Source organism: Cataglyphis hispanica, chromosome 5 (assembly GCF_021464435.1).
Source record: "Cataglyphis hispanica isolate Lineage 1 chromosome 5, ULB_Chis1_1.0, whole genome shotgun sequence".
NCBI classification, from domain to species: Eukaryota; Metazoa; Arthropoda; class Insecta; order Hymenoptera; family Formicidae; genus Cataglyphis; species Cataglyphis hispanica.
Window position 1 is genome coordinate 11,355,360 of NC_065958.1, and position 20,458 is coordinate 11,375,817.

Here is a 20,458-nt window from a genome sequence, read left to right on the forward strand (position 1 = left end):
TTGTTAATTATATAAGAAAATATATTTTTAAAAAATGCGCATTTTCTTTACATTGTGTCACACAATGTGAGAATTTCAAAAGTCTATGATAAATAAAAACTATGCCTAGGCCATTTATTTTTGCACAAAATCTTGTCGCACTTATCCGTGTAATTTTTCTGCCGGATGACCGACTGGTCAATTTGACAGGCATTTGACACTGACCTTGAAAATAATAGACGCAGAAAAAAGTTGCTACACGAAATTAAGGCACGTGAAACACGTCAGCTGTCCATCAATAAACTCACACGAAGGCCTGTTATGTTTTATTAAGCAAACTCGAGAAAGCGTTTCTTGGAAGAAGTTTTCTCAGAAGAATATTTCAGTTGTCTCTCACGTTTTTAATTTGCTTGCTTAATTGAAAAATGCAGGTGAGAGCGTACAGTGATGTGAAACAATATAATACCTATGCATTATGTATGTGTAATATTAAGATTATAGTTATTAATAATTAAATTCCTTTTACAATTCAAATCATATCTACGATAAGAAAAAGGATTAGCATAATCACACGTTCAAAGTTCAATGCTATATTTCGATAACATACAGAGTTTACATCAAAGATGAATTATGCAACATCAACTCGATAGTGCGAACATTTTCATTTTGTTCCATATCGGCATTCCGTTCTCATGGAAAAGAAAATAAAATAGCAACGATATTATAATAATATCGATCGAGTGGAAAATACGGTAAATACAGTGTGGAGCGACTCTTCAGGTCGCACTTTAGGTACAATACTTATTTGGCAACAATTAACAACAATCGAGATCAAAGATCGTTCATGATAACGATTCTCCTAACTTTGGTGTAACTTTGAAGATAACTTTGACACAATCATCATTTCGCGAGCGTTGATCCCAAAGTATGCGAGATTTCCAAGGTCTCAAAAATGGAATTTCATGACACGTTGATAGGATACGCAGATAGATTAGTGACGAAATCACATCGCTCTCCTCCGTCTGATCATATATGCGAGATCTCTCGCTAGCGGCGAAGCTTCTGGCAGTAAGGATTCTAAGGATTATGCGTAGAGTGTGTTACTAAAGACATCTGATAGTTACCCAAAAAGAATTGCGGAACTTGGACGACTTCAAATCACAATATCTGCGAAATTATCTCAACGTCTCGTACTTTTGGCTACTTAATTTATGGCAACGATGTCATCAAAAAGACACATCGCGTCGCGATGGATGAATCGTTACGATTATCAACCACTGCCAACAACAAACGATGGCATCCCGTAATAGAAAATTTTATTTAATTTGTCTTTGTGTGAAATCGACAAAGATTCGCAAACGCTCAAAGTACGAAGTCTTTTTAAATACGCGATAAAAACACTAGGTAGTAAATTGCAATTCGGTGAGATGATAGACGAGAAACACGAGCATCCTTCGTGGACCGAAAGTGGAAGTAAGGTGGCATCGAAAAACGCCCGATCTCGTCATATCAGAACGAACAGTTGCGTATCTTCAACGACGAAAGTCTTTCTTTTTGACTCTTTCTTTGCGATGCTTTGTCATTTGAATCTCGAAGATCATCATTTTATTGAACCCACGAGGCTGGCACCCAAAGCGGTTCAGATTCGACTCGATGAATAGCATTGACTAGTTGTTCAAATGCCATGGGTAGATCAGCGTTTACTATCACCTCGTCGAAGAGATGAGAGTACAGGAACTCTATTCTCTCTGCGCTATGCAAGATCTCATGAAATTCTTCATCCTGCAACGAAATAAGATTAATAATAAATAATATAATAATAAAATGACAAATGCAATTTTAGTCTCTTAGATTATAATTGTAGACTCAAAATAAAGTTATTATTATTACAAAAATAAAAATATTAAATGTTAGGTGTTAATGATGTCTAATAGAAATTAAATAAAAATTATTTTGTGATATTAATAATAGCTTATATATATATACCGTAAAGCCTCGAGAATTGTTCTCGTCGAAGGTCGATCTCGCTCTGGCTTCGTTCCTAGTCTCCTTTAGCACTTCGAACGTCGGCGGTTTTATGTATATGACGTACGGCCTTAACTGCGGTGTCCTCAACATTTTGAGAGCTTGATAGTGAGGATTCAAAAGACACACGTATCCAGCATTCACGAGTGAACTGACACTTTCGGAACTGGTGCCGTACAAGTTTCCCTTGTATTCGCCGTACTCGATAAACTTTCCAGCCTCGATGTCTTCCTCCATATTCTCCCGAGTAACAAAATGATACTCCTTGCCGTTTATTTCACCTGGTCGCGGTGGCCTAGACGTATCTAACAAAACAATTGCTTTATTTAATGTAAAATTTCTTATTTTGATATTAATATCCCATAAAATTTATTTATAATTTTTATACGCTTATAAATTATTTTAATTTTTTGCATAAACTTAGTATTTCTTATTTCTTAATTTCTAGTTTCTAATTACTTAAACTACTGGTTTGTGATTCACTCTGTATGTGAATATATTTAGTTTAATAAATTTATCAAAAGTAGAAAAAGATTCAAAAATTTAATTTTTTTTGTACATTTTAATCTTTTTACATTTTTCTTTCTATAATAAATTTGTTTATAATTTTTTATAATAAATATAAATATAAATTTTTATAATAAATAAAAATATGAATATAAATACAATTTATTACAATAAATTTTTTGTCTTGAGAAAAAGACTTACAGGGCACAGGAGTCTTGTACTTTTCAGGATCGGTCGCCATGAGCCGCCTCTTGAGCTCGTTCCTGCCGACTCCCGGTGGCCCGATGAGAACCACCGGTCGATACAGACCCGGCCTCGGATAGAGTTTCGCGACCTCTTCGTAGGTCGGTATCTCTTCCCGGTCAAAGTCGTCGTTCTCTGCAGCGTCATACATGATTTTTTTAGTTTTAATTCCCTGCAAGTTGCACTTTGTGGGCGAAGCGTGCAAAGAGGTACTGGGACGGGGGCACAATGCGGGCAAAGGCACTGGAACAGAACACAAGCCTAACCGACGGTTAGGTCGTCAGGCCATCCATTAAAGAAGCGCAGCCGAGATTAGCTTACCGAATTAACGGGTAACCACCTCGGACACAACTCTGTCGCGCGTACACAATCGAGCATTGACTCATCCTACACTTGAGGTGGTCACTAACGAACGAGTAATTCATTATGCAACATTGCTAGAGTTTAAACAGTGTTAATATCAAGCTTTCATTAGCCAGCATTGAAACATAGCGTTCTCGGAGTATATTGACATTTCGTGTATCAAAATCAAAATCTTCTTTCAGTTTTACTTTAAAGAAAATATATCTATGAAAAATTTAAAGTAAATTTTAGTAAGAATGAAAGAAATATGAAGCTATTAAAAGCGCGAAATTTCATCAAGGTACTCCGAACAGCATCTATACTACTTTAGTAACTGCAAACTTCGTGCAACATTGATCTGTCGCTAACACAATGAAAACATTATGAAGATGGAAATACTGTCGACAACGTTATTTGATTCGATGAGATGAATGATTACAAAGCGAATTATTCATCTGAATTAATAAACTTGTTAAACACGTACTTATATTATCTTCACCATCTGGTTTCTCCTTCTGCTGCCTTTCAAAGAGAATTCTACGTTCTTGAAGGGCTCTGCTAGGGATCAAACCCGCTCTCATATTTCGATCACCTTCTCGTCTGGCTTGCCACCTATCGAATCATAATTATAAGTTAAAGATGCACATACAAATTATATTCTTCTGATAACAAATCATATCTCACCAGTAGGCGTCATCTTGGCTGACAATATGCAGAACATCTCCCTTGACGAAGTCTAATCCGGCTTCCTTGCAAGGAATATAAGGATCTTCGGCTGCCACATACGAAAAATGCGCTCTCACGCGAACCTAAAAGATTATAGATATTCAGAAAAATTTTATCGTATTAGAAATCTATTGCAATTATCACATCTACTGATACCTACCTTGCTCTCCCTGACTCCACTTTTACTATCCGCGGGTACTATTTTAAAGGTGATTGTCCCTTCCGAATTTTGCTAGAAAAAATTCAATTTGTAAAAATCATTATTAATACCCATCTGTTTATTAAGCAGTCTAAAAAAAATTTAAGCTATTGTAATAAATACTTTATTATATCTTAAAAGCAAAGCATTTATATAGTAATTTAAAAGTTTTGAAATCTTGCATAATTCTTAATCAATCATCTGCCTTTAGATGAATCATACAATAAATATAAAATATAATGTATGTCTTATTTTACAAAATAATAAATATAAAAATAATTTACACACATTTTCGCAATCTTTAAATTTTCTTGCGCTTTTTAGACTTGAAAATTCGAATTGGAACGTGTTATTCTTCCGTGCACAATTTCGTCGCACAATTTGCTCACAACGAGATAGAGAAAAATATTTCTTTTACCAAAATATGCAGGACGAAACTAGGCGTCTTTCCCTCGACGCTGATTCCGTTGACTTCGCAGACTTCATCACCAACGTGGATGAGACCGGATCTGTCGGCCGCGCCGCCGTGCATTATCCGCGCGATCACAATCTTGCCAGTGACCTCGCAGGTTTTTATAGTCGCCCCCTAATGTCAAGGTGTAAACTAGTATTGTCATTGCGTTGCATCTCTCGCGCGCGAACGCGTACTAGGGGAACGCCTTCTTTTTTTCTTCTTAAAAAAAAAATAAATAAAAATAAAGAAAAGCCTTTTCGTGAAGGAAGGCGGATACGCGACACGATTTATAATAAGATCGGAGCGCATTCGTCAATTTTCATGATTCGATCAATCGATTGAAAAATCATAAATACAAAAATATAGACGAAGATTGCGTGCCGATAAGTTTTTAGATAATACAAGTGTTCAAATGACGTCGGAAAGATATCTAAAAGGTCTGTGAGATCTTTCAATTATCTCTATTACAAGACTCTTAAATCTTTTTTGATGTTGTTTGTGTGCTCATTTTGTGTTGTTTGAAGTGTTTCTTATCTCGTTACGTTTCCCGAGATAAACAGAAACAGACATTCCAACTATTTGCAAAAGAAACATATCGGAAATCGGATTGCATCTCGAGAAACGTCATAGGTGAAGTGCAATTATTTGTAATGATGATTGTATCATACAAAAATATAAACTTTGGGTCTCTTTTTGTATTCTTCAAATATAAAATAATTTTACAAGCTTAAATTTTATTTGTAAAAAATATTTAAGTCACGTATATTTTTAAAATATACTCTCTCTTGTCAGGATAAATAATTCCACTTCATTAGTATTCAAAATACACATTTTCATGCAGGACAATAACAACAGATACAGGAGACAACAGATTTTATTTACGAGCAAAAATATCAAAAAACAACTCAACAAATAATTATATACGGACGCAACAGAAGCGAATAGCAGAATCAAATTTATGCAAAAGAGAAAAACATAACATTGCCTTATTTACAGCTCAATCTATATCCTGTGATCGTAACACACTAACGAGGAATTGGAGATGGCTAGAGCAGGAACTGAAATCGGTTTAATTTTGATTAATTTAAATTTTTGTTTGGCATACCGATTGCATTATTATTTCCGCTTATCTTTAACAATGAAAATTGTGTTCATCAAAATTCTACCAGTTTCGATCCTGTCATAAGGTCCTAAAGTGAGGCAAAAATAAAAAAATAGCGGCAAAAGTATAAAAACAAAAATTTTGTACGTGGAGTCAGGTGTTCGTATCACAGGTGTTCAGTACATATGTTCTATACGGCGACTTACCACGATCGGTTCAACGCCGCCGTCGCCCTTCGAAGCAAGTTTGACGATGAAAGAAACACGTAATTACTTGGTTACTCTTTTTTTTTTTGGCACTTGTACTCGTGAGACTATTCTCTCATTACTCTCGAGAAGAATGGATAGCGATATCAAAATCGCAAACTAAATACGCAAATACGTGACTCGTCTGTCTACGTCGATACTGGGGAGCAGCGTCTCATGCAAGTCGACGCGAATATACAATAAAAAATGTGGAGGAAAAAAAAAACAAATCTTTCATAAAATATTTCTCTTCAAATTTTCCCCTCTCCTCTTCCCCTTTAAACGCAAACGTGTATATTCGACTTAACCGATCACCCTTTTCTCCTTCTTGTTAACACTCTTGCATTAATCGAGTTAAGGAGGTTCAGAACGAGATATCGTTATCACAAATGCCGATTGATCTGACGTACCAGGGGCTCGTTCGACTTCACCAGCTGGACTATCTTCACCGTCTCCTCGTCTTCGTCCACCTCCAATGGGATGTCTGGCAATCTCGGGTAATAGTCCTTTTGCGCCACCGCGTCGTGAGCGCACAGAAGACCCTTGAGTGATAAAGAAAGTTATACAAAACGCATTCGTTTAAAAATGTCATTTTTTTACAAAAATAATTTTTAAATTATAAATTTCAGAAATAAATTTTCATTCAAGATAATTAACAAAGATCTTGTCAATTGCAAAGGCATATAGAGATTACGAAAAAGATAGATAAAAATATATTCCTATAAGATATTTGCATACATAATAAATAAGAATTAATAGGAAATATAATTTACGAAGAGAGTGAAAATGAATTCCTCAAAATAAAAAAAAAATGCTACTATGTGTTATGGTTTCTGAAGAAATCAACTGGTAAAATATTTTATCAAAATATCTCGCGCTCTGCTACCTGAATATGCGGCTTCTGTAGAAGGTGAAAGAGCTCCTTGCAATCGGCCGAGATGTGCGTTTTGGTTGACAATAAATCGAGGACTTCGACGTCAATATCCATTGAGTTTGACAGTACGGGAAAGAATTTATCATCCTTGACATTATTGAGAATCTTATTATGAACGTTCACCAGGGCGTTAAGTTCCTTCGATTGTAATAATTCGCTCAAAAATCCAAATTCCTCCTCGGTACAGCTGGGTATTTCCGATTTGCTTTCCTGCAGCGAATTTAGCAGCTTGGACAATGCTGAAATAATTGACAATAGCGAATAACACTTGATTAACAACAATAAAAATTTAAATCTACTTTGATGCGCCAATTTTAGAGAACCGATTTTAAAATAAAATTTCCCAAAATGTTGTATAAATCAAAAACAAAATAAATTTGAAAAAATTTTACTATTATTATTATTAATATATTTTTATTATTATTAATATACTTATTATTATGATCAATTATATTAATTTATTCTTCATAATTAATGCGATGTGAGAATACTAAAATTAGAAACGACAATAAATAATAAATTCTCTCTTATTTCCATAATTATTTTAATCTGAATACGATGATTTCTCTCTCTCTCGTCATTTATGTGTCGATCAATAAATTAATTTCTAAGCACAGAACACTCATCCAAGACCTTCTCTCCATTCAGCAAATTGGAGCACGCGGAAATGTGCAGTGATGGTTAGAATATCCGCCAATGCGGCGTATTCTCCTAGCCATGATTTTATTAGCAGACCCCGTCACATTATTCGCGATCGCGTTTATTTACCTCCTACGGTTTTACCCGCTCTATATTTATAACGTACAACGTGTGTGTTCGTGCCCTCTCGGCAAACGTTTTATTAATACGTGTCTTTGAAGAGTTACATCGGATCATACTCTGCAATCTGCTCCAATAACTCTGTCTCTCTCTCTATTATTTTTTACAGAAGAATGAAAAAAAAATTTATCAGCACGTTACAATAACTCGATCGAAGTCACTCCTGTCACTCGAGCCACCGCCACCCCCATTTCGATACGCCATCCAATCGTGTCAATAATCGATCACACGTGAAAAACTTTCGACGCCGCTCTTCCGTCATCCCCGAATTGCCGAGAACATCGTGCCGCTTCTTTCCCCTCGCGCCGCACTTACCGGGATCCCAGTTAACGTTCTCCATGACGACTGACGCTGTCATCATTTATCGCACGTTCGTGATTAAAACTGCTGGGCGTCGCGACGCTCAGTTCGAGGGACGGGTATCGTGGTATTCGAGCGATACCGGGATTCGGGTCGACGGTATTATTTTTGTCGGGGTCGCGTCGACGACGATGCCGATGATCCGCTGCTTGTGTCTCACGACGTGTCGCGTTCGCGCCTGGAGTGTCGTTATCATAGCGAGAATAATCCGTTACGTAAGCAGCCTGTCACTCGACACGGGGTAGAATGACCGCCACCGGATTGGCCTGTCCCGCGCCACGGTACCGCATGATGATTCTATCTCTTTCTACGCCGCTCTTTCACCGAAGGGATCCGATTATCGTCCTCTTCTTCGAAGAAGACGCGCACTCTTCTCCCTCGGCGAGAGACACCCCCCTCGCGGACGATCTACCCGGCACTGACGCTCACCCCCGAAACCTCGCTCATTTCCCTCTCGTAACTCAGACGCGGCTCGCTGCCATGTTGAAAGGCGCCGTGACGCACCGCGCACCACCCTTCCTCGGCCTTTGCTGCGTCCCGACTCGCCCGATGATTTCGTCTCCTTCTCTCGTAAGCGCGTACGGGTCGTGAAAAGAGATGGATATATAATTCATCGAAACCTGACCCTACTTCGGTGCCCGTACAGGAACGGCGTTGCTCGAGAGTTCTATGGTCATTTCGAAATAATTCGTGCTTCTAACTCAAATGTCATTTATAGTAATATATATATATAACAATTTATATACTTTGAGAGCTTTTTATACCCAGTAAGAGAAAATAATTTTGGAAAAATACATGATATGTATAATTATAAAAATATTCTAACTTTTATTAATATAGAATATATTAATGTTAAATGATTGATTAGCGAGAACGTAATTAAAGTGCATGCAACACACTAATAAAAAATATAAAATTTTTAGGAATTACATGCAAGACAGCAAAAAAGAACCAGAAATTTTTTATCAGACATTCTCGTACTGTAAAGCACATATTTGCATAAATAATCTTATCCATTGGAATATACATAATCAAGTTCAATTATTATAGCGCACTATATTTTAAATAATTCATTCGAGCGACATAGGAATATGTACCGAGAAACTAGCGTATCAGGTATATGGCGTCATCTCTTGAAAGTGACAGAATTATACGCGCCAAACTAGCGTCAGCTGATAATATTGCATTATGTCGGTAAATAATATTGCATGCATCCATTAGCTGTGTATTTATAATTTATTTATCTAATTATATATTTGAATATATTACATATCCAATTATATAAAATCTATATTGCGAATAATAAAAACAAAAATTCTCTCTTTATTAGTCGAAATTCTTTTTGTTTATTTACCTTTACAGTTCTCGCTATACAACAGTGGATGTTACTTTTTTCATTTCATAAATGAAAACATAAACATAACTATACAATAATTCGCTGACAGTATCGAGTGGGGCTCTCAGAGAAGGAGACGCTTCGCGCGCGCTTTCGTCGCATCCTGCGAGGAATCATGCGTGACATTTTATACACGCATCGTGACGTTCGTGGAACGAGAGGAGAGAGAGCGAGCTTGGAAAAGAAAAGCGTGCTCCGTCGAGTGCGAGTGTGTCTCGGGCGTCGCGGCGCGCTCCACCGCGCCGCGGCGCCACCGTCGCAGTGTGTGTACATGAAGTTGTCTTATATGCGGAACGTCTCGCCGCGCCGAACTTCTCGCAGTAGATTTTTTTTTCGCAGTGATTTTTATCGTGGCTTCCGCGAGACGGCTTTCGCGACGGGACGCTTCTCGACGACTCGCCGGTCCCAGCCGATCACACGAGTTTCGGTAAGCCCGCTGGTCTCATTGTACTTTTCGCGTGCGACGGCCGTGCCGCTGCGAGTTTGACATGGCCGTGTGTTTGACACCCGCGCGCGCGTGCCTGCCGTGTCCGATTTTCGCGGACGTAGCGTGCGCGCGCGCGCGCGCGCCCGCGCGTTGTCCCGGACAACGCGTGCGGGGATCGCCGACCGGGAGGACGCCGCAGTGTCGAAATAAAGCCGCGCGGTCCGCCGACGCGTCGCGACGCCACCGGGAAATCCACAAGTGGTTGCGTCGCGGTGCGCGTGTGTATGTGTGTGTCCGTGTGCGTGGAGATAGATGAATGAGCGAGCGAATTGTACGTGTGCGTACGTGCGTGCGCGACGACGACGACGAAACGTCACGCCGCCGCGCCGCCGCGACGCAGGCCGCGCCGCGACGCGACGCCACGATCTCGAGAGGATCCGGTCGTCCCAGCAGCAGGGCCGCATCTAGTACTCGTTGCGGTAGAGCTGTTTTCGCGCAACCCAAAGCAACCGGGCCTTGATTTCTTCTGATCGTTTGAATTTGAAACCATTTTTGGCATTTGTCGTCTCTCTCTTGTAAATATTTCTGCACTTTTCGGTATAATCATTTTTCATTATATATAATTTATAAATATTCTTAAATTGTTTGTTTATATTTCGAAAGCTATTATTGAATAATTAGATTAAATAGACTGAGCAGATGTGAATTATTTTTTTAATATTATATTTCTTTATAGAAAAAATTGTTATAATTTATTTTCCAATTTTGATGCATATATAGAGACACCTCGTGATGAAAGAGAGAGAGAGAGAGAGAGAGAGAGAGAGAAGGTTTTGAGAAATTTAAATTTTGAGATGCAAATATGAAATATAAATTTTATTTTTATTAACAATTTTTGATATGATGTACTAATTTTTTTATTTGCAATCAAATTTATTGTAAACATTTGTCATTTCTTTTCTAAAATTTATTTTTGAGGAGAACAAAATGATTTTAAAAATGTATGACTTGTATAAAGTTGTGAAAATACGATTTTTCCTTCACAGCAAATTTTCCCTTTTATTATCGATGACGATGTTGGAGTGTAACATGTGACATTTATAAATAAATTGACATCTGATAATTAACAAGAGCTGTTGTTGATTACTCGATCGAAATATCCTCGAACTTCCTTTACATTTTTTATTTACAAAACGTTTTTTTTCCGTTGTTACAGACGCACACACGTCTCCTCGCACATTCCCGCATCTCTCACACTTCTTTTTCATTCAGCGTTTTGGTAAGCCCAATGTTTTGTTTATCTTTACCTTTTCGACGTATTGTTTACGTCGTCTTTTAATTTAATTCACTGATTTTATGTCGTCCCATATTAATTGCACATTTATTACATATATATTTCATATCTATTTATATATGCGATTAATGATTTCATACGTTTGAACATGACATCACTCGCATTCTTTATATCAACAAAAAACTATGGAATCATGGAAATCAAAAAATAATATTTAAGTCGACTGTAACAGTTTGGTGGATCGTCTGTATTACCGTGCAACTTCGGAGAATCGGAATGCAGCTCGCGTCGCAGCTAAAAGATGTCGCCATCAGTTTCATACTAAACTAGTCTTTAACTTTTAGATCTAAAAATAGAAACATTTATCGAAGCGAATTTATCCAGTAACATTCAATTGATTAAAGATACTATTATTAATATTTTCAGATAATCTCAGATAATTTGAATTTTTATTATTTATATGTATTACAAAATCAAATATGAGTATCGTTGTAAGAAAATGAATTTGAGTTGAAGAAAAATTACCAAAAATTGCAGAAACAAATTTTAAGAAACTTAATATATAGTATGAAATTTATTGATTTTTTATAATGAATAATATTGTATTTTGTGCAAAGTTACGAAATAACGATTACGTTATGCCAGTCGCGAGTAAGAGACATGGCATTTTCAAACGTGCAGCAAATCAAATTTATACGCGATCATCATTGTTAAAGATACATCGGTCGTTTTCGACGATGTTATAAAAAATATCGCGTTAAATTGAAAAAAAAAAAAGATACAAAATACAAAAATATCGAGTGTTTCGTTGAACGGCGCGACGAGCGGAGTTCGTGCACGTACATCGCGAATAAAGAGGGGACGCCGATCCTCGAACGGAGAACGGAAAAAATAAAAGCCCCCGCCCTCTCACGCCCGACGTCTGACGTGATGAAAAATTAAATCGCATTTATACCGTGTCGCGTTATTTCATCGCGCGAACGAGCGCGACTTGTGTGTATCCGAGATCCGGGCAAAACATTTCTGGCGCCCTTTCAGACGAATTAGCGGAAACGGCCGCGGACTTTTCCCGCCACCGCCATCGTCGACGTCGCGAAATATTTCACGCGCAAATTTTTCCGACGCGAAAGACGGTCTTCCCCGGAACGACCGACCGTCGAACGTTTCGCCCGCGAGACACGTACGCGAGAGCGAAAGAGGCAGCGGATTGTAGGTAGGTAGGTAGGTAGGTAGATAGATGAGGGGAGGGGGTCTCGACGTGTGCCGGGGGTTGGGCACGTGTCAGCCGAGTGTTTTACTAGCCTTAATTTCGTGTGCTTTCGTAGCCAATATGTCGGGGCAGTAAATTCCAAACTTTTCGCCGAGCTTCGCCGTTTCGGCGTTGCGCGTTTTTGCGATCGCGGTTTTAACGACCCTCTCCGCCCCCCCCCATCCATATCGTCGTGCAATCCGTTCCCCTCCCCTCCTTACCCTCTCAGTCTCTCGTTCGGCTAACGGAGGTCCGAGGAAAAGCTCTGCCGGATATTAATTTTGTAAATAACGAACTTCCGGCGTCGACGAGAGAAGCTTTACGCCCCCTTCGTTCATCTCGCGAGCCTCCCCCGCCCCTTCTTCTTGTCGTTACGACTTACGGGAGCGTATCTCGCGAACGGGGCGAGCCGCGGAAATTTTTCCCCGACGACACGGGGAACGGGGTGGGGGAGGGGGCACTTGCAAAACAATTACGCGATTCGTCGCCTATTTCCTTCCGACATTGTTCCCGGCGACCGGCGCGATGCCCTCCCCTCTCCCCATCCCCTCCTCCTCCACCCCTCGGTGAAAGGAAGGCCGAACTTTGAAATTCATTGCGCGCCATTGTAAGCGCGTCGCCCTTATTTCGGGGTCGAGGAGGAGGAGGAGGGGGGGAGGAGGAGGAGGGGGAAGGGCGCCGGGTACGACGCACTAAAAATGAATAAGACAGAGCGATTAAATATTCGCCGAGAGCGGCGGCGGCGAAACAAAAATTCACCACAGTCGGCCGCGTGAGAGAGAGAACCACACAGATGCGACGAACACACACACACACACACAACATACATATTTACATTGTATAAATATATACATACATACATACATATACATATACATATACATATATATATATATATATATATATATATATATATATATATATATATATGTATGTATATGTATATATGTATATGTATATGATGTATGTATGTATATATTTATACAGACATACGCTAGAGAAAAGAGAGAAAGATGATGAGAAAGAGTGGGAGGGAGGGGGAGAGAGAAGGGGGTAGGCAGAGCCGTGAATCGATTGAACTAACATAAACGGTAGGAGGACTAATAAAAAAAAAACAGTAATTTACTTACTAAAACATAAAGCCACGTCCGTGGCCGGCGAAGGAAGGCAAACACATTAAACATTTAGTGGGCATAATAACCCGCGGCATACGTAATACGGCTGGCGCCCTTTTCACCGATGGCCATGAATAATGTACACACGCCAAGGTATGACGTAGGCTCGCGCGCGCTAGACTTGTGTGTATTTCAAACGGCGGGGGTAGATCGACCGACCGAACGAACGAACGGGGGCTATTTCCAATAACCGGCAACGCGCGGTATCGCGCCCCGTTATCGGGGCGATAGGCGAACGTAAGACCAGCGCGAGAAGGCGAGGCCGAAAGGGGCGGGGAGGAGGAGGAGGAGGAGGCGACACCCTTCGTTTCCGTCGATTGTCGCCCGTCGACGCTCGTCGCCGGCTCGTGCCCTATCTGTTTTACGCGAGTTAACCTACGGAATGGAGTTATCAGAGGTCGTTGAATAGGGCTGCGAGATGTGTTTTTCGAGTTAGGAACTAGGCTTACTTCCGCTTCTTTATAAATTAGTTCTATTTATTCCGCTAACTGTCAAGAGAAATACCTGAAAAATAAAAGCGAAACATTAATTTGCCAAAATTCGTATATACAGTTTTTTTTTTAAATCGATCTAAGATATTTTTCATCATAATTTTTTTGATAAGAAAAACCATACGAAAATTCTAATATAATTTTATTATCGATATAATATCAATAATTATATGTACATCGGAACAAAGAAAAATTTTTATGTCATTTAAAACTGATCTACGATTGCACTCTTAATTTGTAAATTACTTGGTACGAAATAAAGTTCCGTCTGAAATGATCAGTTGATCCCCCGCGCGAGATACACAGCATCGGTGATTAGGTCGACTCGCGATTAGCTGCGAGAACGAGTTGTCGCGAATTATTAGCACGGATCGCCCCGAGGGGTCACGGCGATTTGTATATCGTATCGGGGCAACATGCGCGCGACAATATAACGCGAGAGGAGAAGTCATGAAGTTCGCATTCCACGCTATCTGGAGCATAGAATGACAAAACAATAAAATCGCTTATCGCGCGCCGCCGTGGTTGGTGTTCGCGTGCCGTCTACTTCTCTCGTCGCGAGACGTAAAGCGACTCGCCGCGTAATTCGCATAGACGCAACACGCACGCCGCGATAAGAGTTTCGCTCCGTTGTTCAGGCCGTGCACACAAGTGCAAATCTCCCGGAACGTGTTCGATTCGTGCGCGAAAATTAAATTCTACGCGATATTGCTTAGGCCTTGATTTCTTTGTAATTAACGATGTTATACTCGACGTTTCAGAAAAAAATTATATCGAAATTTGATAACAGGGTGTCTACTCTCTAGAAAAATATAAAAATTTTTTTTTTTTATCTGGAGAAATCAGGGAATTTTTGTGAAATTTTATTGGAATTCAAGGAATTTTTTTTTAAGAATTAAAAGATAGAAAGCCTAAATATATATATATATATATAAAATTCCAGATAAAAAAGATTGTAATAATATATATTATTAAAATATTTTTTTTACCTGGAATTTTAAATACTAGTTAAAATATAAGAATGATAATTAAATAATAATTAAAAATACCTGAAAGATCAGGGAATTCTCAGGGAATTTTTTAGATACTCTGGATAAAATTTTTATTAAAAATGAATTATAGAGTAAATAAGAATATTTTTTTGCTCTTTTGTTGACTGTTGAATAATTTGACAAGCAAATAAATGAATTGCTTCGCGCACTTTTTTTTTATTTTTTGCTATCTCAAGAAATTACTTTACTATCTTCCATATCGGGTCGAGACGAACGCGTTTCATTACTTTTGCGATGACGGCAGTTATAGTGACCATTGTGCTCGACAAGAGGGTTAATGCCGCAGTCTCGGCTGAAATGCGTGAAGAAGGAAGAAAGGGTAGATTTGCCGTAATGCCGGTCCCTCGCGTTATTCATCAGCGTCCAATCGCATTATTCATCAGTCGTTCATCTTATCCATCTGGCGTGCAGTTTTTTGCCAATCACACACATATAACAATTTTTGCATTTGCAACTGCCAACTCTGTATATGGAACGATGATTAGTAAATGATGTCTTTCTTTCCGTCTTATCCGTAAAACGATCTCACGTATAAATAATATAACGTTGCATCTATCGGGGAGAGAGAAAAGAAGTGCCAATAATAGACACCGAAATTATAATCGATTCACGAACAATTTAATTCAGATGATTTTCTTATTCAAAGCATAAGAAGAAGTGTCATCGTGTGTCACGTTGTAATATGTAATCGTGTATCTATCAGCTTTCAATTTTGATGAAAGCAAAGTTTCCAAAATTATAGTCGATCGATAGCTTTAAGGGTTAATTTCATTAGGGCCGATGATTTTCTCATTCCCGTAAAAGCGCGGAGAGACGTTCACGTGTCACGCCGAAACGTGATACAATAATCATATCTGTCAAAAAACTCTAATCACAAAAGCGGAGTTTCCAAAATTATAATATCATCGACCAACGAGCGATTTAATTAAAGAGCGATGATTTGTTTTCATTTGTGCAAGCGTAAAAAAAAGTCGACGTATAAAAAAATATACATCTATGGATGGTCAGCTGATTCTGACGTTTTAATTTTAGCGACGATAAATTAATATTTCTGCCGATAAAAAGTACAGATGAAACCTATCGCGAATCCGTGGAAGGCTTTAAAAGGCGCTTTATGATTTTCGAGGAATTAAGGATATTTATTTCTTCGACACGGTGCGACTCTTGCACGAAGACAAACGCGATGGGAAACAAACTCGCGATGTTTCCGGCGACGGACAATACGAGCGGAATTCTTCGGACATTCAACAAATGCGGGGAGGGTCGGCCGCGTATTATTCAAAATCATTGTGAGTACCGACGCTGTTGATAAAATATACCGCGACGCGGCTCGTGGAAACAGGCTGCGATAAGGATAACTAAGGAAACGAATGGTGGCTCGCGCGCGATAAAAGCCGCGCGATTTAATCCGGAACGAGTTTACGCTTCGTGAAATGAAATGGAAAAAAAAGGGGGGGGGGGGGGGAAAAGAAGAAAAGGAACTCGGCCGCACGTAAATGAATTGCAAATGACAACGAACGCTCGTTTGTACCTGTTTGTAATAATTTGCATCGAGCGGCATCGCGCTTACATCGATTTACGAATAAAAGTATCCAAGAGTCGTCGCACAAAGGAACTTCCGTTTTGAGAATAATCGTTCTCGGAAATCGGAAGGGAAATCTTTGAAGAAAAATCGATTACACAACTGCAATTATAAATATTTCGTATAATTAAAAGGTATAAAATTGACGACTGTCAAAAGAATTGTCGTCTATCGACGATAAAATTGAAATGTATCCCGGACGCAATAGTTTACGTTATCGTCATTATTCGCCGCTAATTGTATTTTCCGGATAATACGGATTTACACTGATTGACGTTAGAGTTGGAGTATAAATTTTACCGAAAAAGCCAGGTGGATAGGGGAGGGGAGATATCATCGTGCCGATCGCGTACTCTCGCGCGATCATTTTGACACGTACTCCCCCGTATTGTCAGTTTGCCCCGTGGTGTCGTTGCCGAGAACGTCGCGCCCTGGGCACCGAATTCGTTAGTTGACGAAGGGGGCACCCGAACCTAGTTCGCGGGAAAGCGGGGCAGAGAACGAGGAGCGCGAGCGCGCGCGGTACCCGATAAATCGTCGACAGGGAGGGAGAGGGCGGGGGGGGGGAAGGGGGCACGAGAGAAGAGAGCGGAAAGGTTTAGGCGGGAAAGGAGGAGAGGGCGGTGGGAGGCACGGATATCGTCATAAAGGCCAGCTCAAAAGTCAATCAAGCGGGCCGAATTACGTCGAAAAGCGCGGCGGGACGCGAGAGCGCGGGGCGTTCACGCGAGCACCGATATACAACAAAATGAAAGCTATCAGAGGTGACAATCCGCGGACGACAAATCAGCGTGTATATTTAATGCCCGTGGTGCCATCCCCCCCCCTCCCCTTCCCCCGCCCCCTCCCTCATCCCGCGGCGCCCGGAAAAGCCGCCCGACATCCGCGACGTGGAACAGTTTTCCCTCTCTTTCCACCTCCTCTCGTTTTCCCTCGTCGGTGCCTCTCTCTCTCTCTCTCTCTCTGTCTCTCTCTCTCTCTCTCTCTCTCTCTCTCTATTCATCTATCTGTCTATTTATCTCCCTCCTGGTTTCTCGCATTCTCTCTCTTTTTCTCTCAGCCTCTCTCTCTCTCTCTCTCTCTCTCTTCGCTCATCGCACTTCGTCCCTTTTGCCGACCCTCCAACCCCTTTTGCCACCCCTTTGCTCTCGCTCTCGCGTCATCACGTTGTTGCTCTCGGATATGTCACTATGCTACCGACATAACCAACTCGCGCTTTCTCCTTTCTCTCTCATTCTCTCTCTTTTCGCGTCCTCCTCTCGTTGCGCCATCCTCTTCGCCTCATCTCCCCGCCGCGTGTTATTTGCAACGTGTCGTACGCTCTCGCACCCCCGCGATCTAGCGCAATCAGTGCTATTATATTAATATTTATGCCAACCCCTCTCTGCCTTCTATCGCCTCGTCGCTTTTCCTCTCTCTCTCTCTCTCTCTCTCTCTCTCTCTCTCTCTTTTTCTCTTCCTTTCCCGTTCCCTCTCGCTCGTGCCGTCAGCAATGCCTCGCGCAGAAAAGCCAATCGAAAACAAATCCACTGAATATCCATTCCCCTAGATTGCTCGACATTTCCGCTTGTTGATCCTCATCGATCGAAAGATATATTGATGAATCTGAAAAATAAATCGGGGACGATGACAGTGCAGTTTTTTTGTAGAAAATTGTGATGCACCAATCCGTCTAGTTTACTGGAATAAATCACAATCTATAATTTAGAATAAATTTTTTTTTTCAAGACCTAAGGAAGCACACACACATACAACTATATAAATAACATATAAATCTTTTATAAAAAAAATGAAAATCAATAATTGTTCAGTAATTTTAATTCTTTATTTATATATATAAGGAAAATTTATACATTCCTGAAAAAGAGAATTATGTAATGCAGTGATTTAAAGATGTCATATTTCTCTTAATTTGAGGAAATGCTATTCCCAGTATGCGAGCGAAGGAATGAGAACGCGATTGTGACGTTAGTCTATAGATATGCGATATTATTGCAATTATAATGCTGCAATAAACCGGTATAATATTACGATATGAATGTACATCATGGTATAAGATCATGTAATAGTAGCATATGCAGACAATAACAGTTATTTGAGAATGCTAATTAAAATTATTGAAATTTATTGAGATTGCTACGTTGCTGTACGACGGTATAAGAAACGCTCATACGGCACAAAACACTCGTATTAACTTGCGACATTACTTAAAATTACCGGGTTGCGCTCTTGATAGATAGCGGCAATTATACGGGTTGTCCCAAGTTCGCCGTCTGCCCCTTTAATAATAGATTCGTCGAACTCGCAGTTAATTTTTGTTTGCTATATTAAATTTAAAATTCAAAAACGCAATAAGTATAACGCATTTATATTGAAATAATTCATATTAATATAATTCGTATTAATATTTCATATTTCATATTAGCCATTCAAGCTTGAAAATCTCGCCAATAACATTACTTTCAAATATATTTAGGTTTAGGATTTTTAGGTAGAGTTTTTTTAAGTCGAAGTAGATCGAGATATTTAATGCAATTTTGCGCACACAAAATTGAAAATATATCGTTATTGATTTATATATGAAAATTGAATTAAAATTTTGATATCGCATACAAAGAAAGATGGAATTTGAAATGGACAATACATGAAATAAATTTAAATAAATTATATATTATAATAAATTTAATAATTTAATAATATTTTAATAAATTTAATAATACTTAAATAAATTTTAAATAAATTATATTAGATAATTTAAATAGGATGTCAATATGTGCAATACTGAAAAAGATTGGCGAAATAGCTCGCCGATCGGATTGTGAAATTGGCGAGAGTACGTGAAGACATTTCACAGACGAGTAATCTCGCGGGAAAAATCAGAGCGGCGGAGAGATCAAAGATCGATCGAGCGGACGATCCTTCGAGGAATGTGGGTTTTGAGGAAAAGGATTTCTCACTTTTTGAAAGATTAGAAAAGTCATCGGGAACATTTAACATATATATATATATATATCTTTGTCTGACAATATTTTATATAATATATTCATTAGCCTTGACGACCCATTTACGCAGTATGTAAATGTATGCGCGATAGATTCGATTGTATGTAAATAGTTAATAGGAACTGTAGTCCTTTGCATAACACTGGGCGTTAACACAATTCTAGCTTTCCATACGCGAAGACGATTATTATTTGATTTACATAAAAAGCGAGGACGCGTTTTTCATTGGCGTAAGGAGATCTCGTCGAGAGGAGCAAAAAGAGATGCTTTCGCAGACGCGGTTATGCTGTAATATTATGTCTGTAGGAATGACAGCAAGAATATTGCCACGTGATATCTGATAGCGTTCTGTGATTATCGATCCTCAAGTTAGAATAATAATCGTGATACTCTCTGCGTTTCTCAGCCATTTATAAGAATGTTCTGAATTTTATGAAAATGCAATCTCTACTTTAAATTAAAGTTAAAGAAATATCGTTCTCTTTCTCACATCTTGCATCTCTTTAGAATTTAATTCGCGCACAGGACCTTCTTTTTTTTTTTTTAATGTGTTAACAACTATAATCACGCTGAATTCTCAAATCTTGTAGAAGACAACTCGATTTTACAATTCAAGAGATTGCCAGGGCAGTCTCTTAAATTTGAATTTTATACGATCTTTATATTTCGCAACAAATGACGTAATTTTATATTATGAATGAAAGCATCATACGGTTGCTTCGAGCGACGGTATTCCACTTCATCGGAACGTGCTCGACTCGACGCGAAGAGCCCTCGGATTATTAGAACAACATCGTATCCGATTCTCACGGCTCGATTGGTACGGGTCGAGAAGGTTCACGACGTCGGTTTACG

The 20,458-nt window shown here is 39.2% G+C and overlaps 2 protein-coding genes across 10 annotated transcripts in view; one reads left to right on the forward strand and one right to left on the reverse strand.

Moving 5' to 3' along the window:
• Positions 1-553: 553 nt before the first annotated feature.
• Positions 554-8,444, reverse strand: LOC126849882 (MAGUK p55 subfamily member 7). Of its 6 annotated transcripts, none has more exons than XM_050592228.1 (11): positions 7,891-8,444; positions 6,709-6,995; positions 6,233-6,364; positions 5,784-5,810; positions 4,440-4,607; positions 3,983-4,054; positions 3,781-3,905; positions 3,596-3,708; positions 2,713-2,889; positions 1,966-2,309; positions 554-1,761 (listed from the first exon to the last, which is right to left on the reverse strand). In XM_050592228.1, exons 1-11 carry the CDS (start codon positions 7,934-7,936, stop codon positions 1,585-1,587), a joined length of 1,668 nt encoding a protein of 555 aa, XP_050448185.1. In that variant the 5' UTR covers positions 7,937-8,444; the 3' UTR covers positions 554-1,584. The 6 variants fall into 6 exon arrangements, with proteins under 6 accessions (XP_050448185.1, XP_050448184.1, XP_050448182.1 ...); XM_050592227.1 differs by having other exon boundaries at positions 3,581-3,708; XM_050592225.1 differs by having other exon boundaries at positions 2,713-2,997; positions 3,581-3,708.
• Positions 8,445-9,583: 1,139 nt separating this feature from the next.
• The window catches only part of LOC126849878 (protein bric-a-brac 2-like), a 403,282-nt gene continuing 392,407 nt past the window's right edge, over positions 9,584-20,458 (forward strand). For 2 of the 4 annotated variants that reach the window (XM_050592209.1, XM_050592212.1), the window contains exons 1-2: positions 9,585-9,758; positions 10,975-11,037. The gene's annotated coding sequence lies outside the window, so the exon portion shown is untranslated. Of the gene's footprint in view, positions 9,759-9,814; positions 10,334-10,974; positions 11,038-20,458 lie in introns of those variants that run through there. The other 2 variants (XM_050592213.1, XM_050592210.1) reach the window with 2 other exon arrangements.